The sequence below is a fragment of the Lepidothrix coronata genome, unplaced genomic scaffold (assembly GCF_001604755.1).
Source record: "Lepidothrix coronata isolate B3197 unplaced genomic scaffold, Lepidothrix_coronata-1.0 Scaffold74, whole genome shotgun sequence".
NCBI classification, from domain to species: Eukaryota; Metazoa; Chordata; class Aves; order Passeriformes; family Pipridae; genus Lepidothrix; species Lepidothrix coronata.
The window spans coordinates 993,642-1,020,891 of NW_016690254.1; the positions used below are offsets into that span (position 1 = coordinate 993,642).

At 39.2% G+C, this 27,250-nt stretch overlaps 1 protein-coding gene across 5 annotated transcripts in view; it reads left to right on the forward strand.

Moving 5' to 3' along the window:
* Positions 1 to 27,250, forward strand: part of DNAJB6 (DnaJ heat shock protein family (Hsp40) member B6) — a 60,146-nt gene that overhangs the window by 15,282 nt on the left and 17,614 nt on the right. For all 5 annotated transcript variants that reach the window (XM_017819366.1, XM_017819362.1, XM_017819364.1 and 2 more), the window contains exons 6-8: positions 10,171 to 10,302; positions 11,194 to 11,338; positions 13,376 to 13,446. In XM_017819366.1, the coding sequence (XP_017674855.1) occupies positions 10,171 to 10,302; positions 11,194 to 11,338; positions 13,376 to 13,446 (348 nt within the window). The remainder of the gene's footprint in view (positions 1 to 10,170; positions 10,303 to 11,193; positions 11,339 to 13,375; positions 13,447 to 27,250) is intronic.

The window sequence follows — 27,250 nt, forward strand, 5'->3', positions numbered from 1 at the left end:
CCCAAGTAAAAGCAACAGAGTTACTGGATAGAGTCCAGTGAAGGGCCACTAAGATCATTATAGGACTGGAGCTTCTCTCACCTGAGGAGAAGGTTGAGAGAATTGCTGGAATTGTTCAGTATAGAGAAGGCTCAAGGTGAGAGTTATCAGTGCATTGGGAATGGAGGGTGTAAAGAAGGTGGAGCTTGGCTGTTGTCAGTGGTGTCCGCTGGCAGGATAAGAGGCAATGACCACAAATGGAAGCACAGAGGTTCTGCCTGAACTTAAGGTAGCATGATTGCACTGTGAGGGTGACTGAGCATTGGAGCAGGTTGTCTGGAGAGGTGGTAGAATCTCCATGATTGGAGATACTCAGAAGGCATCTGGATGTGGTCCTGGGCAACCCAGTCTAGGTGTCCCTGTTTGAGCAGGGGATTGGACCAGATGAACTCCATAGGTCCCTGTCAACCTCAGCCATTTCGTGATTGAGTGGTAGAAACCCTAGAAAAATCTGAGCAAGGTGTTGAGTAGGAAGCTAGAGAGGAGGAGCTGGGAGAGCGTGTTTAGCACTTTTGTTTACTTTTTCATTTAAGATCTATTAAATAAAATAGTTGGTTCTCATATATCTTTATAGTAAATTGTATAGGTGAGGCATATTCTACCTACCAGTGGGAGACTGACATGGACCCTCCTTGGTTTTGATTGTATTTACTTCATCAGCCCTAGCAGGAGATTTAACTTGCTGCCTATGAAAAAGTCAGTGTTCATGATTAACCTTAAAGCCATGAAGTTAAATTCTGCTTTAAAATAGTGATGGGCTTAAAAAAACCTGAGGACTTACCTTTTGGGTTCCTTGGAAGGAAGACTGTACAGCATAGTGTGTAGAGTTATCCCACTTATCAAGTGGAGGTACCACGGCTAACGAAGTTTTCCTGGGATGTTGCAGCTGCTATAGCCTCTCCTGTGTGATACATCTTACCTTGTTACATCAGTGGACTTAACAACATACCCCCCTTGCTTAATATTCAAATTTATTTATTTATTCAGAAGCTGGTTATCTACTTCATGTATTGACCACTGTCATCGTCAGCTTTAAGATATGAGTAGTGAGGCACAAGCTCTGCTTCTTGCCCAGTAAGGTTCTGGCACTGTCAGCAGTGTTATGTGCACTCCAGTTAAAGAAAACTAATAGTTTCTAAGCTGTCTCTCTACTTCATGTGGATAGTTGCAGTGTCAGTGACCAGAGTCCTAAAAGCCTATGTTGAGCTTTGGATTTTGAGCTTAAGCTCTTGAAATTTTTCTAGTCAGAAGGCTTCAAAATGAGCACCTTTTCATTTTTTTTTTTTTTTTTTGCTTTAAGATGCTGAAGGCATTCTCTAACATGGGAAATTGTAACTCCAAACATTTTTTTCACAGATTTTTATAAAAAATTGTTGGCAATTGTCTTTACACATACACAAATATTTAAGGTAGTACCACATGAAAATATCGATGCTTTCAGCTCAATGTAGTGCATTTTATAATGCCTAAAACAAGCAGCAGAATTGTGTGTATGGCATGAATATTTGTGTTGGTGAACTAGAGCCCTTGTAGATTCTGCTGTGTTGAAACACTGGTGGAACAGTTCTGTCCTGAAGAATAAGTGAATTTGTCTTCTAAAAATGAGGAGTTTTCAACTTGTTGATGAGTTTTCTGTGGAAGTAGTGACTTCTTAAGGAGCTACTCAGGTTATAATTGATATTCTAAGCAACTGGATAAGGACTGGGGTCATGTTTTCTAAAAATGTACACTGGTTGAATCAAAGATGAAATTGAATAAATACTTTGAAACATTTGTACTTTTTATGCAGTTTGAAGTGGCACATAGTGAAGCCCACATAATGCAGGTGGGACTCTCTATCCTGATTGGCATTGAGTATGTAAAGAGCAGCATTCATATGCATAATTCCTGTAAATTTATGGATGTGAAGGTTTTCTAAAATTGTGCTATGAATTGAGTCTGTTAAACTCCACTGAGCTGTATTGCACTGATATTGCAGTTACAGTAAGTTTTCTTTATAAACAAAGGCATCTTTATTCATCTGTAGAAAAGAGGAGAATGTATGAAGACTTCTGTGGTGATTTTTAAGTGATGAGTCCCTTCAGACTTTTCAAATGAAAATTTATAATACTGTTAAAGACAGCTCTGAACACTTCCAAATGGAGCAAAGTTAATGTTATGTGCTGTGTGTTGCACTGGAGACAGTCACAGTTTCTCTTCGCTCTTTTTTTCAGGCAAATTCTTTGTAAAAATAGGGGTGATTTTTAAAACTTGCTCTGATACTATGACTGCTGGTTAACTCCTAAACTTTGAGACATGTGGGCTCGCTTTTTGTGACCCCTGGTTACAGCAGAGTCTGTATTCCTGGTGAGCTCTTCTGGTGATAGTTTTTAAGTGTCTTTGACATAGGGATGGATGTTAATCCTTATGATGGGAAGAAAAGTTGATGCTTCCTGTGCAGTACTACTTTTGTATTGCAAAGTACTGCCTTGGTATACCAGTGTCTGGCATTCAGCTGTCTGTGCCATACACCTGCTGTTCTCTGACTGGCCTTTGACATTAGAACTGACTGTTTACTCTTAATGTAGGGATTGATTTCTCATTTCAGTAAGCTTGCTTTATACTGAAACTATATCCTACTTCATTTGTATTTGGTGCTTGCCTTGCTTTGGTTTATTTATGTTCTGTTTAGCATTTTGTTTGTGTTTTACTTGTAAACTTTTCAAGGATGTTCTGCTGTACTTTACCAGTTCATATAGGAGGAGAGGATCCCAACGTCACCACTGGTAATGGAGGTGTATTGAATAAAGACCTGCTGTGTCAGGGATTGTGAGGAACAGAAATAGATGTGATTTGGTGTAGGCAAAAATGCTTGGCTGTTTCTGGGCTGTTAAAGATTTGACTTGGTTTTGGTTTAGAGGCTTTTCAGGTTCTCACTTCAAGGATGAGTTCTATGTTGGAAGATATCAGTGAGGAATTATGTTGAAAGATGAAGGTGGTATAACAAGATCATAACATTCCCCAACAGGCCATTTAGTACTTCAGACAACTCCTTAAGGAGTCAATTAACCTCTTCTAGACTTTTAAGCTTCACATACACTCTAAACCATCTCAGCTGTCACCAGATATGTCTGTGATGCCCGAGTAGTTTCTGTATGGGCTAGAAATTACAACTCAGGACCTACAGCAGACCAGTGTCCTCCAGCAGCTGTTTCTAGGAGCTCGACAGGATGTTTCAGGGCGTTTCAAACTGCTTTAGGTGCCTGTATGTCTACTGAAACGAATCCCACAAGGAACCATGCTTTTCTCCCTGGTAGAATGTGTTACTGATGTGATGTGATAAATTGGTCCCAATGGATGCCCTCTCTAGACTTTGATGTCCAAGAGAAGTCTGTTTGTGGAGTCTCTTTTCAACACAGATTGTAGTCTTGACAGTTTTGCTATAGTTCCTAAACATTTTATTATTCTCAATGTGCATTTGGAGATAGTAATTTATAAATGTCTTAAGTGTTTTTCTTAGACTGTAAAGTAGGATTCATGATGTATTTTAATACAAATTTAATACCAGATAATGCATATAAACCTTATACATTCTGTGTAATTTTCCCTTGAGAATTCTGGTTACCTGGTTAATGTGGTATTTAAAAATCTACTGTCTTGGAAACGAAAGGTAAAATTAAACTTAACACCTTTATGTGGCTAGCTAGATATAAATGTTTGTCCCAGAGAATGTCAACTAGCTTGTTATCTGGTATGTAGTTTGGTTCCATCAAAGGACAGAATTACTGCAGATTGAGTGCTGTAATATTGATTGCATAAAAAGAAGCACGAGTGTTCAGGAAAAGTACTGTGAGTTACTCTGAGTATCCAGGCTAAAGAATCTTCACAAGACAAGAAAGAGGAAATTCTGTGTACAGTAACCATTGCAACCTCTACATGATCTGTGTTTTAGGATGTTTTTCAGGAGTGGGATGGCTTCATCAACCTATTTGTCTCATGGATAGAAAGTTTTCTTGCTGTAGCAAAAGATTTGTATAAGGATCGGATCATGGATTTAATTCACATGTAATCCCATTTCTGATAATTGATTGTTTAGGTGTCCTAATGCAAAATGTATTTGTTAGTAAAATGGGTTATTAAAACTGAAAATGGAGGTGGCTTTCAATTAAAGCTGTCTTGCACAGCAGTGTCTTCTTGGTAATTAATGTTTTTGTTGACATAAATTTGCAGCTTTTGGTGCAATTTATGAAGTACTTAGAGATTTGCATGTGCATACATTGCTTTGGTATGAATGTACAGTTTTGTTTCATAACCACTAGTCTTAGGCCGTAATTATCCCTTCAATGGTCCAAATCTTACCACTCTAAATTTTTCAGAAATAACTTGGGAAGTTTGCAGAGGGTTTTTGAAATACAGTCATTGTCTCACTCACACAGCATTATCAAACAGGATTAGGTAATACTGTGGTTCCATGGTCAAACTAATACATAGTTTCTCCTGCTGAAGGGGAGGAGGCCTTGCTCCAAATTTTCCTGTCTGTCTTCAAACTTTAATCTTTGTCTAAAGTCCCATTAGATAGATTGAGAAGCTGTTTGATAACACACTGGCCAAAGGTTGTCTTGGGCATCCCAAGCCAGTTCAGGTTGTTAGTCCCCAAGAAAATGGTTTGATTTGGTTTTCTTGAATAAAATTGATCAGAGGAAGAATCCTGAACGTTGCACAAGGAGAGCAGGTTATACAGTGGTAATGGAAGATTCCTCCATTTTTAAGGTATGCCTGAACACTTGAGCATTCATTTGATAAATATGAAATGCTGATTACTGAACTCCAGCATCTTTGTAATTACTGTGTAGATGGCATTCAAAGGTAATGTTTTAAGTCTCCTATTTTTTTAGAAAATAACTAACCCTAAGGTCTCTGCTATATATCATTAGAAAGACTTTCAAATGCTTCTGCTGGTAATTTATTTAATAAGTGGGGTAAACATCTGTTTGACATCTAATTTATGAAAATGAGCAATTTCAAAGACCATGCCTGAAACGTTAGGCAGGTGAATCAACAGTGCTTGCAGCAGCATCTTAGTGTCTCCTGAGTAAGTGACATCAACAATATGCTTATTTTGAAGTTAAGGAAGAAAACATTTCCCTGCAGAAGTGCTTACAGGTTTCCGTGGCCCATCCAGTTCAGATAGTATGTGGTTTTTTTAGTGCCTGGGTATACTCTAGAGCTGTAGTTTCTGTGTGTATTTACTGCAAATCTGCATCTTTGAAACTTTTTTCAAATAGACAAGATAGAGAACACCTACTCCAAGAATTCTTTTGTATTGTAGGTATCATATCTGTAGCCATTTGCATGAACACCTTGGCCAGACCTGCATTTCAGACTCTCTTCTGGCAGGATCTATAAAATCATTACAGTGTGCTTTTGATATGAAGAAAGGATGTTGGGCAGGCAGTCTTGGCTCACTGAAACACTGCAGCAGTGCAGCACAGTACAGTTTGACTGTGTCCTTATGCAGTGGCTGAACAGCCTTTCAGCATTCTTCTGTGCTGCAGCGAGTGCCACCCTCCTGCATCTGCAGTACAGGCACTCAGCTCACGTGTCATGTTCTCACAGAGGCAGCAGCGTGGCTCTGGTGGCAAAGAATAGAGGAGAGAACAGTCACTGGCTGGGGAGGTGGCCCAGTGAGTGGTGCCTGAGCAGGCAGCCTGTTTTTACAGCTCAGGTTCCTTTGCATACTGTCCCTATAAGATTATAGGCATCTCCTCCTGCAGCAGTACGTGCATGTGAGAACATTTGCTGACAGCACACAGTTTATCTCAACACTTTTTATTTTCTGGAGGTGAATGATGGCATTGCAGTGGAATGTGCTTGGTTCTTTGGTCAGGGATGGTGTCGTTCTATGATGGAAAGCATCTTCCCTCGCTCCTTCTGACCCTTGGGCACCTCTGCTTCTGCCTACCTTGTAACCAGTACAGTTGCTTTTACAGCCACACTGTGAACTCTAGCAAAGACTTGTTGTGGCTGAACTTCCTTTCATCTGGAGATGTTCTTCTCAGCCTGTTAGTGTCTAGTTCCCCAAACCAGGGCCAGGATACACGTGTCCTGGTAGGAGTGACTGCCATAGGAAATGTGACACTTCTAGTTTATTATGTATTGTGATTTCAACTAATGCCTTAGATTGCTATAATGAATTTCATCAGTTTTAACTGCGTTGTGGAGTACTTCAAATGTAGATGTTTTGGGGTTTGCCTCCTTCCCTCTCTTCCCCTATTGTGTGGTGCTTTCCTGCCCGTTCTATTTCAGATACACCAGTCTTGCCAGTACTGAATCAGATTAGCCCATGGATGCAACAGAAAGTAACAACTCAGTGTTTTCTTTTGCATCAATGAATTAATGCAACTTGTTATTTGGTTCAGTGATCACAAGGCAGGAAAGGAGAACAATCACATGTTTTCAGTAGTATTCTGCAATTAGCTGTAAGGGAGAAAATCCTGTCTCTGTGTTAGAGCTGAGGACTCCTCAGCGTGGGGGGATCATGACCTGCCTTATTTTGAACTGCAGTGAGATATTTATTACAGTGGTTGTTGTTGTTGTTATTTGACCTGTTTAGAGGTGAAATTCTTTTTCTGTGACTACAGAAAAGCAAGGTAAGATTCCATGGTTTGCAGGGAGCAGGTTTAATGTTTTACCCAGAGGAACAACACAGCTGTTGTGTTTGAATTAGCGAAGATTTTTCTAAAGAAAGTAAATTCTTTTGGAAACATTATCACTAATGCAGTTATTTTCAGACAGATTTGTTAGTATATAATCTTTTGTGTTGCTGGGAGTTTTGTGTTCCAGTCTTATTAACTTTTTGACTTCTGTAACTGCAGTCTTCCTACCTACTAACAAACAGCAAGAGTCCTGAAGTCCTTCCTTTTGTCTGTTTTTTTTTTTTTTGGTACCAGGCTACCATGAGGTCTTTGCTTAAGCATCTACCTTTTTCCCCAAAAGTTTCATGTAAACTGCTGTTGTTGATAGATTAGAAGTCCGTCTCACTGGCTTTTTTGAAATTTCTTGCCTTTTGTTCTCTCTCAATCTTTGCTGTTCTGACAGCACCACAAGTTCTGCTCAGAAATGTACTCCAACATTTTTATTGAAACTGAATCTAAAACTCTGTCCTCCCGTAAGGTTTTGATAATACTTGGATTAGAGTAACCTGATTTTATCTCCAAACAGTATTTACAAATACTCTGAAGTGACAGTAGTTTAACATTTTGGTTTTGTGAAGCTTTTAACATGTATTTGTATAGTATTTTCAGTTTTTAGAAAGGCCTTGATATTTTTTGTGTGTGTAGTTGTTTTTTCTTTATTGCTTAATTTTGTTAATCTGATATGCTTCTGACATTCAATAAAAAATGGATTGTGAGCACCAAAATGACTATAATAAGATGAGTCATTAAAAAACCCCGACACCCTGCATTTGAACTGTTTGGAAAGAGCTTTCTTTGTGAAAAGATTATCAGGGATGGAAAGGTTCTGCTAAATCACAAAAATAGACCTACAAGGCTGAAATGTTATTATTTTACTGAGTGATGCTATTAATCATCCTGATTTAGGGAATAAAAGCATTAACAGGGTCTGAGTAGCTGTAAGGTTGCTCTATTAATGTGTGTTTGATGGTAGATACAAACAGCCTCCTGCTGCCTTCTCTCCTCAGTGTTTTTGGCATTTTTTTTTTCTGCCTGCTGTACCTGTCTGGCTGTCAAAATAATAAATATTTTCCCTGAAAAGTCCTACCCCTTTTCCTGTCTCTGCCTAATCCATCTCCCTGAGCATTCTGCAGTCCACCGTGGGACAGTGGTTCGAGTACCTCACTCGAGAGAGTTACTGGAAGAGCACTGGAGGATTATTACAGGGCTGCTGACAGCAGTCACCTGAGGCTGCAGCACGTGCTGATGCCAAGTGCTGGCCTCTCTCTTTGGAGTGCAGGGTTGCCAGAGGCTAATAAGGCATGTCCAGGCCTTGGTTAGGTTTTGGTGTGGCAATAATCCATTAGGAAGCTGGGTTGATATCAAGGATCTCTGGGAGCTTCTGTGATCCTCCCTTAAATAACTTTGTGTTTCTGCAGCTGTTGTGCTAAGGAGAAGAGATTCACTTGCAGAATAGGCTAATATCTGGGGGGATTAAAAACCCGAAGCCTACGTGATATAGGTTGTTTTGTTTCTATTCAAACTCCAGGTAACAGGAAAATTTGGATTATAAATAGAAAGCTTAACAGTGGGAGTAATATAATATAGATCATTTGTACACGTGAGTGAATGACCTTCATAGTGAACCTATGAGTCATTCCAGTGAGAATAAATTGGACTACAAAACAATTAACTGCAGTGGGTTTATTTGCTAGTTGATATGCTAGGCTGACAAAATGGCCTTTTTTAAAATCTGGCATAGTGCTTGTTTTGGAAATTATAATAATTCCTATATTTCCATGCCAAATTGTTGGTTTAATTTCTGTAAAAGTACTAGTGGGTCATCTTCATATTGTCCATGTTTTACATGGACAGAAATAAAAAAGAAACTACGAACCAAAAAGTCTGAGATAGGAAAAAAATCTTACACTTGCTTGTCTAGGGTATGTAAGATAAACGTTTGGTCCCGTGTTGTTTCAATAACTGTGGGAGCTAGGGGAGGGATAGGATGATTTTCCAACTGGTTTAGGCATTGTTATGTCTTGGCTGATGGGTGTGTATGTCTGACCCTCAGTGGCTGCCATTGTTCAGCATAAACACATTGTGACATTTCCCCTTTAAGTAATTGCACATAAACCAGATGGTAACTTATATATTTTTATTATCTACTGATTACTTAATGATGCATAATGCATATTGTATTAACTTGGAGATGTGTCATAAATAAGCTTGGATTTTTGTGGGGGTACCTGAGGTGGAATAAATACTGCATTTCTGACCTTTGCTTTGTCAGTTGTGGTCCTGAACAGTCACGCAGCTGCAAATCTTTCCTTGTTTTCATACTGGTATTGCTGCCATCACCAGGGTCTGCATTTTCTGAGCTTATTCTGAGCAGTGTTTCGGACTATTACCTTTCAATATTGAGTCCCTACTTGCAGAACTCGGTAAAATCATGGGTACTGTAGAACACTGATTCTAGGAGAGCTGAGATCGATGAAGAGGGTAGTTGTAGTTACTAAACTTCTCTGGTTTTAATGCAAGTATTATGTTTATTGAGTATCTGGTTTATGAGTGTAGTTTTTTAGGTTGTTCTTTGTCTCAAGAGAACTAGAAAAACACAGTTTTCGGATAATTCTAGTAATAATTATTTTTCCTTTTTTCAGGAAAATGTGATAAAGTAAATAAAGATTGCTTGTATAGGTGTCTGATGTTGTGTCCTGTAGCACCCCCTGTGCCTCTTTTTTTTTTCCTTTTTTCTTTGAAAGAGACTATTGTCTTCCTGCTGGGGATGGAACAACAGCTGTTCTGAGTGACATAACACTGGAACTTGAATTTGAAATAGCATTTTGTCCATGACCCCCTTTCTCTGTTTTTCCCCTCTTTCTCCTGCTTGGTACTGACTGAATGCCTCTTTGGGATACCTTGTGTAAACCTCCGTACTTTACTGCCTAAATGTGCATCAGAATACGTGTTTGAAGTATCTAATGTGGCAAGTGCTAAAATTAACACTTGGAACACTTCAGGATTATGAGTCATCAATCCCTGGCTGCTGTTTTTATATTTCAATAATTAATATAACCTATCTGGAAGTTACTTTTCAGAGACCTATCATGGTGATCCACAATCAATCTCGAATAGAAATAAGTGAGAAAATTCAGGTAGCTGCGTGCTATATTTTACCTTAGGTGTACTGATTTTTAATGCCAAACAGCTAAAATAAGGAAATCAACTACTTTTTATATATAAAATTATTTTTAGGTCCAAAAGTGAAACAGAATTTAGTCCAGAAAGATCATAGGCATTACCTTTGGGGGACTGTTAGTTCAGTAGCATGAAATATTTCAAAGGAAGAATTTTATCTGTAACAAGAAATGTTTTTTTTCTTTGGTTTTTTTTTTTTTAATAAAGAATCCCTAATGATTAAATACAGAATCACTCAGTAATGCTAACCTCTTAAATGTTGTCTTCTGTTTTGTAGAAGACCCTTTTGAGGACTTCTTTGGGGGCAGACGGGGTCCAAGGGGAAGCAGAAGCAGAGGTGGTGGATCATTTTTCTCTGCCTTTGGAGGATTCCCTACTTTTGGAAGTGGTTTTACTCCATTTGACGCAGGTAAATATCACAACATTTAAGAAGGAACGTGGGTTTGGTTCACAAAGGATTGCAATATAATAAATTGCCTTCTCCATTCAGGAAATTCTTGGGCTGTGGTTTTTTAAATTGAACTCTCTCTGTAAGGTGTGAATGTAAATAAAACTATAGGTACAGTATTTGGGCTACCTGAAAGTTCATGTAATGTGAACAGACCTCTAAGAAGTAATACTTTCTGTGTTCGTTATTTCGGTGCTACAGTTTCTTTATAGCTTTAGAATTGCTTTTGTTCTGTTTGCTTTTAGGTGTTGGGAGTGTGATGGCTTTTAGATCCTGAAAATACACTGAAAAAATGTGTGCCTGAACCCCGTGGTACTACTTAGCCTGGGGTGGCCAGTTTGAATGCTGACCTGGGTATCTAGAGGTTGCTGAGAGCTGCTGGCAGTCGGCATCCTTCAGAATGAATCTAAGTGTTAAGATTCTGGGTATTATTTGGGGTGTTACTGATATAAGACTAGTTCTGTCTGCCAGCTCAGGGCATCCCAACACCTGCATTAAAGCAGATGATCAGATTCATTAGAGTTGCTGCCTTTAACCCTGAGTGGAGAGAAAGGGGAATGGTTGAGTTCAGCAGACAAGCTTGAATGCCTTTTCAGAGGAAGAGTTGACAAATGGTTTTTGGACAATGCTGTGCATTTGGAACTTGACCTGTGGGTCCATATGAGAGAAATAGATGGGGCCAGAGTCAGGTTTTTATTCTCACACTGATGTTTAATAACATCTAGTCACTGCTGCTGTGTTGATGCAACCGAGGGCATCCTGAAACTAGGATGTAGTCTGAAGGGATGAGAAATTTGGATCCCACAGTCATGCAAAAATACATTTTTAGTCAAATGCCTTCTTTTCCAATAGGTTTTACTTCGTTTGGTTCTTTGGGACATGGGGGCATTACTTCGTCGTTCTCCTCTTCGTCATTTGGTGGTGGCGGGATGGGCAACTTCAAATCAGTATCAACCTCAACTAAAATAGTTAATGGCAGAAAAATTACTACAAAGAGGTAAGAGATATAAATATATTTCTGTGAAACTATATGCAGAGACTTAAATAGCTATAACATGCATATAAATATACTATATCTTTGCACACATACATATAGTGATACATGTATGTATTTTTTTTACTTTTGTTGTTCTGTTCGTTATATTACTTGGATTTCTTTGCTTGAAAACATTTTGAAATGCTGTATTGGATTCTCTCACTCTTCTTGGCATTATTGAGTTGCTTAATGCTGTAGCTGGAGGTCTTATAGGCCTTCAGAACATCCTGTGTAGTGCTGCATCTTTTATTGTGGTCCTTGTCTACTGTCTGCCCAGTCACCTTGAACTTCTGGAAGGGAAACATGTACTTGGTTTCTTCTGATTGTGAAGCTTTTAGCTGGGGTTTGGGAGGACTTTTAATTTTGCAGACATTATGAAAGAGTTTTTCCTGACATCTGCTCTAGTTTGCTTTCATTGGTAGTGTTTGAGTGAAGTCTTTGTAGTAATTTTCTTCTGTCTGTTAAGTGAAATAAGCAACTGAAGCTTGCTTTGGAGAAAAATGTTCCTGTTTGTTGGAAAATGAACTTTCAAGTATTAATAACACAGTGTAGCTTCTGGCTATTTCATGCTTGTGATGGGGCAATCATTGCATTTGGCAAACCCAAATCTTTTTAGCTATAGAATAACCTAAATGGAACATCATGATCAGTAAATTATAGGAGTACTGAACAAGTAGTTAAATGTAATTTCAGTACTTAATAAAAAGTCATGGAAAAGCAAGGAAGGACAAATTTATTTTTTGTCTGGTAACTTGTGTCCCATATTTTAAAGTGCAAGGCTCTTCTGTGTCCTGTTGTACTGAAGAGATCCTGTCATCTTGACCACTAGAAAGCAGCCTCTGTCATCACATGCGGGTGTGGTCATGATATTTTTCTGTGAGTGTATTCCAGAAAAATCTGAAAACTGCCTCAAAAGTTTTGAGGGAGTTGTGCCATGTGAGAGAGACCAAAGAAAGTGTTTATGCAAAAGTTTGTTTTAACATTAAAAATAGACTATATCAGGTATGCTGCTGTCATATCTTTGTTACCATATCTAGGAAGTGAGGGGAGAAGCAAGAAATGTGGTTAACCACGTCTAGGAAGACACAGTTACTATCTCTGAGAAATCCCCTTGCTTTGTGGAATATCTGCCCACAAAGCAGCTGAGTCTAAAGAAGATTCATATCCCAACATATCCAATGAAAATCTTCTCTGAGTAATATTTTGCTTCAGGCAAGAAGCTGTTCCCTCTGTTTTTAATATGGGTGTATTCTCTTCAACAAGTCTGATCTCCAGAAGGTTTTGTATTCATCTGTGTGGTTTCCTCATTTGAATCACAAGGGGAGAATTCCCAGATGGCTAAAATTTAGGCACAAATTAAGTATGATTAAAATAATTTAAACATTCCTTGTCTTTCCATTTCTAAAACAAAGAAGGATAAAAACCCCAAACCCACAAAGCTCTTTAATAATCCTTTTTTCCAGTCAGGGATACTTGAATTTTGGACCGTACATGATGGTCATAAACTTGGTGTATAGGAGATCTACAAATTACTTGCTCTGATAAAATGAAAAGTGGGTTGAAGACTGTCTAGTGTGCCTTACATTGTGCAAAATTGTGATTGTATCTAGAATACTATGCATTTCATGAACAGGTAGGGACTAAATGCAATGTCAAGATTGTGCAGTTGATCTGTCAAAATATTTAGTACTAGATAAGAGTATAGTGTCAGGACAACTGTGATAGTGTATGAGGTGGCAGCTGTAACTGTGGACTCTACAAACTGGAGGATTCCAGCTTCCAGAATGCCATTTTCCTGCTGTAAATAAGCAATATTGGTGGGAAAATGCAGATGGTTCCTGGCTGCAGCTCCTGCGCTGGTAAATACAAAAGCTTGACAACAGCAGTTGTGTTATAGTTATAGCTCTGTTACAGTTCCTTATCTAAAACCAAGGTCTGGTGTGTATTTGAAACTGCTTGCAGTGCTTTAAAATGGCTGATGGTGTTTTTGTCCTGCAGGATTGTTGAGAATGGACAAGAGAGAGTAGAAGTTGAAGAAGATGGCCAGTTAAGGTCGCTAACAATAAATGGTAAGGAGCAGCTACGCTTGGATAACAAGTAATTCAACGCACGCATTTAACAGAAATTTTAAGCTATAACAGCCACCATTTGAGGATTGACAGGAACATTTTTTGAAGATTTCAAACGAATTCAACTTTCTGTATATCGGTACTCAATCTTAAGTAGTATAAGTAGCTCACGGAAGCTCGTATTTGTCATAGACTTTTGAGTTAATTGTTGGGACCACATCAATTGGACCATTTTTTGTCCTTAAAATTGTTGTAAACTTCTGTATGCACTTTTCTTTTCTTATCTGTGATCAAGGTGAACCATGATCCTTCAGTAGTGCTAGGGCGAGATGTACACTAACACTAGCATGAATCTTGCTTTTTCCAATTTGAAATGTGAGCCAATTAGTAGTTTTAAGTCTGCTGTGAAGTTAAAAGTTCCAGGATAACCTTTTTAATAATTTCAACTTTTTTTTTTTTTTTTTAAATGTTTAGTAGTGAACAATGTTAATACATTTCTGGTAATGCATTTCTGGTTTAAATAAATTAAGGATGTTTTCTAGTTGTGCATGAATGCAGACAACTTAGTAAGTTTTGACAAATGTTTAAATGTGTAATGTAAGCAAAAGGTAAACAAAAGTGAAGCCAGTGAGCTGAGTCTTTTGTCATTTGCTAAAAAAAAAATTCAAAATGAATAAATGCTGATGTTTGTGGTGCATTCTTTCATGAATGGCATTTGTAACCTTCTTGTGTCTGTGTGTGATTTGGGCAACTTGGGAAAACGGTGCTTTTTTTTTTTTTTCTTACCATCTTTTTCTTCAGTCTTAAGGATGAGGGCCTTTTTTCTTTGCAGATGTTTTCTCCAGTGTGACTGAAAACATGATTTTTAATTTCTTTTCTAAACCTGTATTTGAAGCACTTATTGTTTTAGAAGCATTCAGGGGCTGACTCTCTAACTCCATCTTTTACCCTAGTATGCAAGTATTGTAGGTCTAGGCTTAAAAACGTTTTCTAAAGTTTTAAGTTCTGAGATTTCTTCAAAAAGTAATCCATACTGAACATAAATACATAGGAAATCAATAATAAGCCTCAAAAAGAGTTTTTCTGAATAAGATTTTTTGTCATTTTGTGATCAAATAATAATTACTTTGAAGATTTGTACTACATTATTGGCATTATAGTATCTCACTCCTATTTTTAGTCCTCAACCAAAAATCAAGAGGTGGATTAATGCCCTTTGTTAAATTAATGGAGCGAAGCAAAGTGTTCATTTGTAGCTAAAACCAGATTTTCAAAGTTTAGTGAAAGATGACTTGGTTTCGGTGTGTCACTGAGAAAGCATGTGAGTAACTAATGGCACTTGTTAACAGCTGCCAGGCTCTGGGTAGTTCTGTGCATAAATCATGGATGTGCAGTTTTCATCTGTGCACCAGCTTTGAACATCTGGCTTTCACAAAACTCTTCAGGGTGGCTTAGTGTTTAAAAAAGACAAAAAAAAAAAAAAGCATGGTGTTTTCAAATGATCACCTAATGCCTTCATGCTGAACACCATCTGCTTTGTACTAACAAATGTGTGTTGATTATTAAATACATTGAAAAAATTTGCTCTTGTTTTTTATGAAGGAAAACCATTTCAACTTAAGCCAAACCAACAAGCTAACAAACTGCTACAACAGAATACGTATTTGTAGCAAAGTTAGTATATTGTACTTTTGTCCCTCTACCATTAATGCTAATTTGATAGAGCCAAACAAAATAACATGTAGAAGAAGAAATAAATATGTGATTTGGTTTTGGGACTAAAGAAGTTATGTATCTTTCCAAGTTCTTCGCAGAGTTTCTGTTACTTCAGTGTTGTGTTTTTGATGTAGAAGCACAAACTCAGTTTAGAACTAAATAGTGTTTTCTTGTTAATGCTGTTTTTTCCTTCCCCATGTATGTTACTTCTTGATCCAGATAACTAAACAAGCAATTTATTTTAAAATCTGGCTTTGTTGTGATGTCTTGAGTTATTAAAAATGTTAATTTATATTTATAGGACACAGTGTGCTCCTTTAAATTATGTAAACTGTAAAAAGTGCTTCAAAATTGATTAACCAAGTCAAATAAAATTAGGACAATCTGGAGTTGAGTTTGAATGCCTTCTTGTGGATATCCATAGGTTTTACATTAAACTGCCAAACTTCACCTTCTAGTTTAATCCCAGATCATCTTTAACATTTAAATTACGTCACTCAGGTTAAGAACACATTTAGGGTGGCACAGCTGCTAGTCTTAAATTGGTATCCACGTGCTTGTCTTAGATCTTCTTGCCTAGAAAAGTGTGGTCCTTCTCACAGTGTTACACACAAACAGGTCACACATCAGGGTTCCAGGATGAGATCTTTGAGTGCTGTAAATGTGCTCAAGATCTGGTGCTTTTGGACAGCAAAGATCTGTTCTGCCCTTGGATCCCTGGAACTGGTTGTCAGAGCTGGACAAAACGCGGCACTAAAATGGCAGTGCTGCACTTTCTTGGTAGAAAGAGAAACTGTCAAAACACAAGGAATGAGTCAGCAGAAGGCAGAATTAGGCAGTAGAGATTCCTGCAGTAGTGAGATACCCACACACCAGCCTTTGTATAGGCTGGGGGTTGATCTGGGTGGATATGTGGTCTTGGTCCAAGTATATCATTGGACTGGCAGTTCGAGTTCCAGATGTAAAAGACTCCTTTACACTTGACCTAAACTGAATGGTCTCCATCTCTTTCAGTACGCAGGAGATAAGTTGGTTTTTTGAAATAACACCACATCCAACTCCTTTTTTTGATGCAACTTATTGCATCCAGCTTCATTTTTAAAACACAAAATAAATCTGCATTCTGTTTATTGTCAAGTCATTTAAAATTCTTCCTAGTATATATTATATATTCAGAATTTCTTCTGCTGAATTATTTTCTCTTGAAAACCTACTTACTATGTTGCTTTGAAAAAAATTTTACGTTGTTCCTTTCTAATATGTAATTTGCATGGATATACAAGACCTGCTCACTAGAAGTGATGGATCATCAAGGACAGCAAATTTCCTTAAACTTCAGTTTTGGCCAAAATACTACAAAATACTTAATAAAAGAAAAAGTTCTTAATTCTAGCAAGTGCTAAGCATCAAATCTATGGTGGGATGAGGCAGCTTTCAAAACCAAGTGCTGTTGGATTAAAAGTGCCATTTCTTCACACATGAGGGGTTAATTTTGAATATTTAGGGACACTATCCCGTTTAAATTGAGCTTCCTCCAGTTGTTTGGAAAAACTAAGATGGAGTTTTTGAACCTGCTAAGTCATTTACTCTTTCATGCTCTGCTTCAAAGTTCATTGGACACAATAACTTTGTAATGCTTTCTTCTGGTGCAACCTCTTTTTGATCCCTTGTGCATGGCAGTAATTTCAGTGCATTACACTAACTCAAGTTTCTCTTTGGATTGCATGGCACCTACCCCTTTCACTCAGCTTTACTGAACAAGTTTGGGAGTTTGCCTTAGAATGCTTCACATTTTAAAATGGCTGCAGCCCTTGATGTTCTCAGTTCTCACAGTACCTTCTTTGTTGAGAATCAGAGGCATTGTCCTGTGGTATAGGGGACAAAGCTGCTCTGCAGAGCACGTGTACATAGCATTTGTAAGATGGATGTTGTATCAACTTGTGATTAACTGATGAACTGAGTGAGAATGCTGAAAACAAGATTGCAAAAGACTTAAAGACTTGAAAACGCATCATCTCTAAGCCCAAGGGTTTTGTATTTCTCTTGTCAGTGTTTGTGTTTGGCTGTTTTGTTTCTTTGCCTCCAGCGTTTTGGCGTCAGGTGTAATGAGGTTTGTCTTTGTATTTAACTGTGCTGTGCTTCAGAACATCTCTGAGATGGTCCAGTGATAAAGTTATATTTTATTTTTTATTTTTGGAAATGTGAGTTTTATTAATTAATCTGGTTGTGTTCTGTTTGAGAAGTGAGTTTATTACCCATTTTGCCTGAGTTTAATCTGTGGTGGTAACAGGATAGTGTTTCTAAAGGTGGTTGTGTTGCAAAGTGAATGCTGTAGCTGTCTGATGCTCATGGTCAGAGAATCTTTGAGATGTACTCAGTGTTAGTGCAAAGCTTTAACTTATTAATAGAATACTTGTTAACCTTTTTGTGGAAACATTTCTTAGGTCTTTTGGAAAACCTGCCTCTTTGGTTGTGATTTTTGGATGTCTTGGTGTTTAGGCTTATTTATAAGTCATGGTGTTCTCACAGGGTAGTGGCAATATGGACATCTGTAATCTGCCAGTCAGCAGTAACCAAACTTTGAAACTTTGCCTTTTTGTAACATAAGAAAAGAAAGCTTGTTTGTACTGTCTGCTGCCTCTGGTCTTGTTTACTTTGGGACTGAATTGTGACCACAGCCTTGCTTGACATAGTACTCAAACAGTTTGGGTTTGTTATTGCTTGTCTTCAAGTGGTTGTCTTAGGTACAGAACTTCTTAGCTTCCTCATGAAATGCTGAAATAGTCCGTTGGTTGCAAGTGTTGGAATGAAGCATGTTTACTTTGTGAGCATTGCAAACTATATCTTTTGAGTTTATAATTCTAGTGGGTTTATTTCTTGGTCTGCTTTGGTTTTGGAAAAAATGGCTAGAGTTGGTTGTTGAGTGAAGTGCACTCCTGAAAGGTTAGAGCGGAAGGTGGATGGTTTATACTCTGCTACACAGGTCATACCTTCACAAAACAGTGAACCTCACATTTGAGATGATGCTGTCAGATTAAAAAAAAAAAGAAATAATTAAAATCCCATGATGATCAGAGCCATACCCTGAACCTGTGCAAGCTGACTGCTGATTCACACTCACTGGAACTTCTCTGAAAACTCTGTTCTGGCAGATTCAGTGCTGCGTTAGGTGTTATCTTACTTACAACAGCTGGTAGAAAGTTAATCAAAAACCCACACGAGTACCCTGTGCCCTGTCATGCTTACCGTGGCCAAAAGATGTGCAGCAGCTTGGATGTGATAGTGCCCAGTTCTGAAAGCTGGGATGTCCTGGTGTGAGATAGATTGCACTGATGGCCTGAGTGCTAATTACCTTCTAAATAAAGGAAGCGGAAGACTTCTGCCTGAGAAGATCCCAGCTTGGAAATGTCATGGTGGGGATTAAAGTATATTTAATTGAGAAGTAAAGCGTTCTATTAGAAGGATGCTATTAAGTAGAATTGTGTCTTTAGTTTTCTGGCTTTTACAATAATGTCAGCTTTTGCAGCATATTGGGTTCATTTTAAACTCACTAAAAATAGATCATTTTTGAGCTTGACTTAAAATTGACAACCAAGAAAATAGATTTTTAGAGGCTTCCGGTAATAACTCTTAAAACTTTGCTTTGCCCTATAATTTATCCTTACTACTGAATCACAGATGAGAGCTCTTTCAGCTATTCTTTTCAATGCAGCCAACTTCAAATGAATTTCATAAAAAAACGGGGGAAAACCCAAACCTGTAGGTGCCATGTTTACCAGGAGCAGAAATAGGGCTGAATCCTTTCAGACAACTGAATGTTAATTCTGAGATTAAATACACCTGGTTTGTAACAACTCAAGTAAGGATGCCAGTCTGTTAAGTGGTATGACAAATGACAGTTCCTTCGGAAGGCTTCAGTTCCTCCTTTTCTTGACTGTTAAAAGTCAACTATGAAATCTTTTACATTGTTTCTTATTTGTAAATTTATTTGAGTTACTAGTATGGGAGATGAATCCAGCCTAGGTGACGGGTCATAAAATTCATTTTGTGGAACACACATTCCTGATGGCCAGAAGAGAAAATTATTTTGGCTGTGTCTGTAATTGGAGTTACTTGGAGGTGTTACTGAGCCACCTGAAGATGCAAAGCAATAGCTCTGGAATCTTCTATCCTGGTTGCCGTCACAAGCTTGATTGAATTGTGGTCCAGGAGGGGAGTTTACCTCCCAGAAAAAAAATCAACAGTCATAGGTCTGCAGAGGCTTTGAGACATCTGGTCGAGAAGCTGGGCAGCCCCATCAGTCTTTCGGTTTCCCTTCAGAAATAAATGTCATGTCTATGTTAATCTTTGTAAGTGATATATGGAGTAAGATTAACTTGCTAATTTATCACACATTTGCATAACTGTCACCACAGCCACCTCTGGCAAACTTCTTTCCTTGACATGTAGTTGGAGGCTGCCTTTTGCTCTTTACAGAAACTAAATCTGAATTTTTCATCCTGTTGCAATATCTGTCATACTCAACAATGGTGTACTGAGCTTTGCTTTTGTGAAAGAGCACATCCTTTAGTGTCAGTCTCTGTCATTCTTCCAGGAGGAGCTAGACCAAAATTGCTTTGAACTTCTCTAGGAAAGTATTTCTGGAGGAAAAGGGAGAAAACTCCCATGGCCAAGGCTCAACCTTTCCTGCAGCCTCTCTTAGCCAGTCGGAGGACTGAGCCTTTTGTCTTCAGAGGACCCTGGCCAGGCTTTCTGTAGTAACGCTGCCTCTCATCAGAAGACACTTTGGTGCTTTGAGTTATTTGGACATGCCCTGCTAAGTAGTCACTCACACCCCCCCCAGAATTAATCTCTAATCTCAACGTATACATTTCTTACTGCTGGGGCTTACGGGAAATACGGGCAGGTCCTTATCACCGAATGTACTGCCCTTCAGTAAGGAAGGAGCATTCATTATTCATCTGTGCTACACAAACTGGGAACTGGCTATCCAGGAGAGCAATAGAGGGCTAGAAATTCGCTTAGAGCTGTTTTGGGTGTGCCTGGTGTTGCATGCAAGCACGAGTAGTGTTCACAGACCTCCTGCCCTCGGTTTTTGATTGAGCTCCTGAGTGAGTGCAAAGAGGTGGAAGATTTTTTTCTTAGGGAGATTCACCTTCAGAGTTAGGACAACCACCAAAATGTTTCTTTTATTAAACACCTCTAGTGCTACCAACCATCTTTTCTGGGGTTGGAGAAGCAGGAAAACAATGCACCCTGTTTTGCGCTATTGACATAAATTTCAAGGGCTTTTTTCTTCCTTTGGTCTTTGCCTTTCTTATCAGGAAAACACGATCAGGAGTTGTCCCAGTGAATGCAGGAGGGGTGGGCATTTGCCTTGTCTCCTCTTCACCCTGCCTGTTCCCTGCCGGCCCAGGCTCTGGGCTGCTCTGGAGTCTTGTTTCCCTTCCAGCGCAGGCAAGGGAGGTGCTTCTGCAGCCTGAGGATGGTGTGCCAAATTCCACTTTGATTCTAAAAAAAATGTGTACACCAGAAAGAAAAAACTGTGCATATTAAAGGTCTCCTTGTTTGGAAGAAGAGTATAAATATTTGTATCAGGCTAGACAAATTCAAATGAGAAGATAAACATACATTTTTAACACATGGATGATTAACTGTTGGAAGAACCTGCCAAGAGCAGTAGTTTCTCTGGCTTTCAGTGTCTTAAAAAGACCAGCTTTTCGAAAAATATCTTTTAGTGAGGAGGGAGTGTTTAGGCTTTACAGAGAAGTAGTGGAAGCTTGGGAGCCTGGGGCACAGACTGAGATGCAACAGAGCACAGTGCTCCTTCAGGCCTTCCTTCATGGTCTGTGTCTTGGCTTCTTCCCTTTCCTTCCTGATGTGTCAGTGTTAATGCACATGTCATATTCTCTGACTGTGGTTTTGAGACTGGGGGACGCTTTGGTGATGTGGGGACCGCCTTGTGTCTCGGGAGGTGCCGAGGAAGCAGGGGAGCTGGGAAGAGAGGAGACAACACCACGTGCACCTGGGGCAGCCTTGATGACTGTTGCCCTAAAGCATCCAGTTTGGGATGTGTAGGTGCCAAGAGTGGACTTCATGTGGGAGAAGACATTCTGGATCTGTGCAGGTAAGTTGCTTGACTGTAGTGAACAAGTTGTGTGTTAAGTGAAGAGGAGGAACCAGGGCGAGGTCTGTGATGACTGTCCCAGGGAATTTGATTTGAAATTTCCATTACTGTGAGCCCTTGTATATCTCCTGTCTTCTCGCCAACAACAGGCTGCAGAGTTTGAGACAGCCTAGTTTCAACTCCTGAGATGAAGATTAGGAGGTCTCTTGTTAATGACACATCGAAGATTCACATGGCAGAATGAACTATTCATTTTCTTAAATCTGGGCAACATTTTAACAATGTAAAGTTTTTATTTTTAGTGTGTGTTAAATCTTACGTGGGTAGCAATATGTGCGTTTTGAATTTTGAGTGACTAGGATGAAAAAAGCTGGATTTTTGTTAATTAAATCACTTTTGCTAGTGTGCTAAATGCCTAAGACTTCAATATGTCAGAAAAATAGTTCTACAGGGAATAGCCAGAGAAGCGTCCCACAGGGCTTATATGTGTGAAAAAACTGTCTGTGGATGCTTTTTTGGGTTTTGTATATACCCAGGCCTGCATTTTTAAGTTTATTTCAAAGAGAAACTTGAGGAAAGGCAAATTCCTAGAATTATAACTCAGCAGCACTTGGGTCATACAACCATCAAACACAGTTTTGGAAGAAAACCGAAATGTAAGCTGTTGTATGGTAGAGTCTTGGTATCTCTTAAGGACCTTCCAGATTTTCTGGGAAAGGTATCCTGCTTGGGGAGTGCTGGAACTCTGGAAAAAAGTCTTAGTTCTTCAATGGTCAAATTAACTGTATTTTGAGAGCTAAGTATTCTGATCTTAAAATAGCCTTTGTGCAGTCTTCTTTCTCTGCAAGTAATAAAAAGTGTAAGGCTTTTGCCAGCCACCAGTGTGGACATGGCCAGCTGTAGTGACACAAGGAATCTTGTTAATGGAAAAGCAAACAAGTGTACGTGCTGTACTGCTCTGCCCTTTTCTGGCTTAAAAGAAGGCTCGGACAGAAATATTTCTGTAGTTTGCAAAGTGTGTAGCCAATGCACACCTTTGTGTATTGGCTGCTCGTTAGCAGTAAACATCCGCAAAACTAATTGTTTTTTTAAGTGTATCAGAGCTGTAACTTGTCAAAGCAAACCAAGTCTATCAGTTTTATCCATATTTTCCAAGAACCTTCAAAGATTTGAGTTGCATTCTGCGTGGAACTTATTTCAGTTAGAAAATTCAGTGTTGTTTGCTGTACAACTTGAGTCCCCTGTTACATCACTGGAAGAGACATCACCAGGTGTTCCTAGGCTAGATACAGTGATTTCTTTTGAGAAGCAGGTAGAAAATGATGAGTAGGTGATTTTTTTTACCACTATTAAGTAAGAAGAAAATGATGTGTATTTTATTATGCATATTCATATTTTTGAGGTGTTATATCAATTTCAGCTACTACTATATGGTATATAAATTGCAGGATCTATTGCCAGGGGAGGAGTGTCTAAACAGTTTCTAAAATATTTTTGAAACATTGCTATTGCCCTACTTTTGATCCCTCTTGAAAGTATTTGCCCGAAAGAATTGGAAGAATGCCCTGTTGAAAAAGGTTAAAAGAAAGTAGTGGAGTTTGTCCTGAAGCCCACCAATAGCATTTTTGTAGCCATTAGTAATTTATTTATTATATATAACTCTGTCTTGAAAAGTGTTACAGAACAGAAAGTGACTTTTAAGTGCTTTCTAATGCAGTAACTAATCGAGAAGGTGCTTCTTGTAGTCACTCCTTAAACAAGAAGCTCAGCTCAGGGAAATAAAACATTTTTCTGAGAAGATGCAGGTGTTTAAACCTCCTTTCTCTTCTTGATGAACAAAATCGAGATCATAAGATTAATTGATTACTCTTACGTGGTTTCCACTCTTCCCCCTCCTCCAGCACTTGCTCTGAGATCACGTGTGTGCTTTGCTCCTGAAATGTTTATAGGAGATGATGACTACATCCCTGGTAACCCTTTTCGTAGAATAAATCACAACAGCCAAGTGCAGGCCCATGCTGGGTGCTCTGTTGCAGGGGAGGTGCTTGTTGCCCTGGACAGAATAGTTTCCGAGAGTGGAAACTTCTTTTATAAGCGCTGTTTGCAGGGGGAGTAGGATTTTGCGTTGTGCCTCCCAGCTTCTCTTGAAGCCAAAAGCCAGCCCTTTGTTCGTGCTGGGCTCTGGGTTCAGTTCACTGCTGTGTTTTCTGGGTGTGGTGACAAAATTTCCCAAATTGCTGGTGTCTCTGGTGTTGAGTATGGACCTGTAAGTGGCACAGGGCCAAGCTCTCAACTTGAAGTGCAGCTTTAATGTAGGTTAGATGAAAAATTGTTAACAGAGGTCAAAGCCTCTTGGGTTTTCTATTTTTGTGACAGTTCTGGCTAATCTTCCCTTAAAATGTAGGCCTTCCATATTTTCAGTTGAAATTGGGATAGAGGTGGACACATTCAGGTCCTTGCTGAACTGTCATCAATGTCCATATATTTGTGTTACAACAGTGTGGTTTTATTTAGAGAGGTATCTTCTCAAGTGAAATTCAGTGCTTTGAAGGCTTTTACAAACAGATTCCATCTCCTGGAAGGTGATGTCACTGCCTTGCCAGCTGTAATTCTGTTTCCAGTCCAGTCTTCAGTCTTGACTAAGCAAATTTTTTCTTAGAAAAACAGTTGATGATTCTTTTATTTAGTATTTTTAAATATTACTGTAAAAGGAGATTGTTTCTGTAGGGATAGCAGGCTGTGTCCAATACCAACAGTTCAGGCAAGGTCAGAATTTTAACTGGAAAGTGATGAAGTGTTCTCAAATGTTCAAAGTCTGGGACTGTTCATGTCAATCATGGACTTGCATGGTAACAGTGTAGGTGAGCGTCAGCCCTATCTGTTGTGTGTCTGTTCTGGGTTTCCTTTTGTTGTCACAGTGCTGACTGCAGGACATTTTCAACTCTGCAAAGGGAACAATTATTATTCACAAGGCTAAGGAGAAACACTGTAGTGTAAATGAAGTTTGACATCTTCAAACTTAGTAAAACTCTTGGCAAGTGTTTCTGAGAAGGTTCCGACTTTGCTGGTGTTCAGGGAGGAGGAGGTGGAGTAGCTCTGCTGGGTGCTGCTCTTTGGGCTGCCAGTAGTACAAAGTCATCTGTGTTTAAACAGCTCAAACCTGCATGTTTGATGATTTGCTTTTAAAGTTTTTCAAATATTTATACCATGGTATAATGAGCCGGCTGACAGATAGTCACTGAAATGTTTGGAAAGGCTTTCCCTGCTATTACAGAATTACAGGAGATGTGGGTACATCCTTACACTGGGTGATTTTAAGCAAAAGCTCGTTAAGGCAACTTCAAGTGTCAAGTTGTTGTTCTGTTGTGCAGCTTTGGTAGGTGCACCCCTTCCAAGGGCTCATCCACCTCTCCACCAAGAGCTAGTGGACATTCCGGTGTGCTTTGCACCCTTCTGGAGTGCAGAGCCCTCCAGTTTCTCTGCCCTTGTGGTAGCTTTTAAATACTGGTCCCCCTTTTTTTGCTTTAGCCCCAGAGGTTGTGGTTGGAAATGGTTGTTATTGTCCTTGGTGCTCTATCTGTTAAAAGAGGAGAAGGTGGAATGGTGCCATTGCAGCATGGTAGGATGGGAACAGCCATTGCTCTGGGCATCGGCAAGTCTGGGGTGGTCTTCCTTGGGATAAATGGGTGCACCAGGCAGGTATTAATGTCTCCTCTGAAACTCTCCTGTTTCCAAAACTCACAAAGCTCTCTTGGTAAAATGTTCCCTGCTCCCACTGGATCTCCTCTGCAGAAGGAGCATATAAACTGACTGACGATACTGTTCCCAGGCACAAAGGAGAATTGTAAGTATTGTTAGTGTTGGATGGTAGTCATGTTCCTGGTTTGGTGTTTGGTTTTTTTTTTAATTGAGAAAATGTTGATTTCTGTGCTCTCATTATTGGCCATTTTGGTAAGAACTTCAGTTTGAGCAGCATACACAGAACAATTTATTTTTGTGTATTTAAATATATGTGTTTATATGTGTGCCTACATTTGCATTTATAAACATTCAGTTATTGATAGGATTTGAAGAATTAGTTGTTGCATTTCTAAACTATGGTGGGTTTTAAGGCACAGGCTGAAGATCTTGACTGTGGGTGGGAAAGAGTGTTTGGAAACTTTGAGAGTTCCCTGATGGATTGGAGATGCTGAACAACAAAAATGGTGCAGCTTGAGAGTTGTGTCTCCTTTAAGGCCACTATACAAGTTCATAATTAGAGTATTTAGTCAAAATTAGTATTGACTGTCAACTTGAAACACTATTTTTTAAAAATTCAGACTTCTCATTAGTGCATCAAAAATTGAACAGCAACTAATCACTTGGTGCTCCTGTCATCAGGAAGATGTCAGAAACAGGACTGAGTTTTGTGGTGAAGGTTCAGGAAAGACTTTGAAACCTATTGAGCTGTCAGAAGAGATGTCCTATTTCTATGGGCATGTGTTGTTTTAGGGGTCACTTAAAAGATGATGGTCTCTGGAGCTCTGTAACTTAAATCAGGGATGTGTGCAGGCGCTGGGAGATGGGATTTGCTTGCCCTAGTCCTAGTAATGCAGGGAGGGTGGATGAGGAATAAATTGCACATTGGGGGGTGTAATTGGAGAGGGTGGGTATCTTTTTTTTTTTTGTAATTAATAAGTGAAACCCTCAGTGCCAGAACCTTAGTGTCGTATTTAAGGCTCAGGGTAGGAGGGAGAATAGTTTTCAAATGATTAACCTGAAAAGTGTGGACAGTGGAATATAAAAGGTGGAGCTTGCTCTTACTGTCTCGCGTCTGTGAGATTTCAACGGCACTAATGGCCATTTGATGAAAATATAAACCTGGTGATTTTGTGCTTTTGCCAAATTACTATGGAAGTGTTGACAAAACAGCTGGGGAAGTCATTCATCACATTTTTCTGAAGTCACTCATGAGATTCTTTTCGTTTTAAATTTAACTGCCTGGCTTTTTCTTTACGTATCTTTCTTTTACGGTAATCTTGGTTTGCTGTGCGTTAAGATTTTGAAGACTGGCTTAAAGCTCAAAATCAATGGAAAAATATGTAACACAACTGTGTAATTTACAAATTAGGGCTTGCTCAGAACTGTTTGAAGATGCTCTTTTAGTGAGCACTTATAGGAATATAAGATGACGTCTTGATACTTTAACTCATTAGTTTTTAAGAGTTATGAAGATAAAGAGTTTGTTATGAAAGTAGAAGAACACTTTTTCTCTGCTTTTGCTGACTGAAGAGTTTTCTAATTAGAAGCCAATTTTGCTTGACCTGGTGGTGGTAACTCCTAGGAGGGCTGAAAGCAAGAAGCAAAGTTTTCTCTTTGGGGCCAGTGAAGGAGCTGTTTTGTCTGGCACTGGGAGGTTCTGGAGAATGAGTGTGAGAGATTCGAAGGTCTCCAGGGCTCTGCTCAGGCACAAGGAGAGAGGAAGCACCGGTGGAAGGCACCTTGTGTCTGGGTATGTAGTGGAGGGCCTGGCAGGGCTGCATGTAGTTGTGCTGTGAAATTTTTGTTTATTCATTTTTTCCTCCAGTAGTGAGTATTAAGTTTCATTATAAGGGCCAGTTCTTTTTTTTCTTCCCTCAGTAGGATTTTGGTTTGCACTTCAAATACAATTTCAAAGTGAAACTTGATCTGCGTGGCTTCCTCATGGTAGAGACGAAACGCACGGGGATTTCTGTCTGAGGTTGAAATATAATTGAGATGAAAAAAAAAAGTCTCTGTTTCATGTAGTCATAGGATGGTTTGGGTTGGAAGGGACCTTAAGGATCATCCAGTTCCAACCCACTGCCATGGGCAGGGACACCTTCCACTAGAGCAGGTTGCTCAAAGTCCCACCCAGCCTTGAACACTCCCAGGGATGGGACATCCACATCTTCTCTAGGCAACCTGTTCCAGTGCCTCACCACCCTCACAGTAAAGTATTTC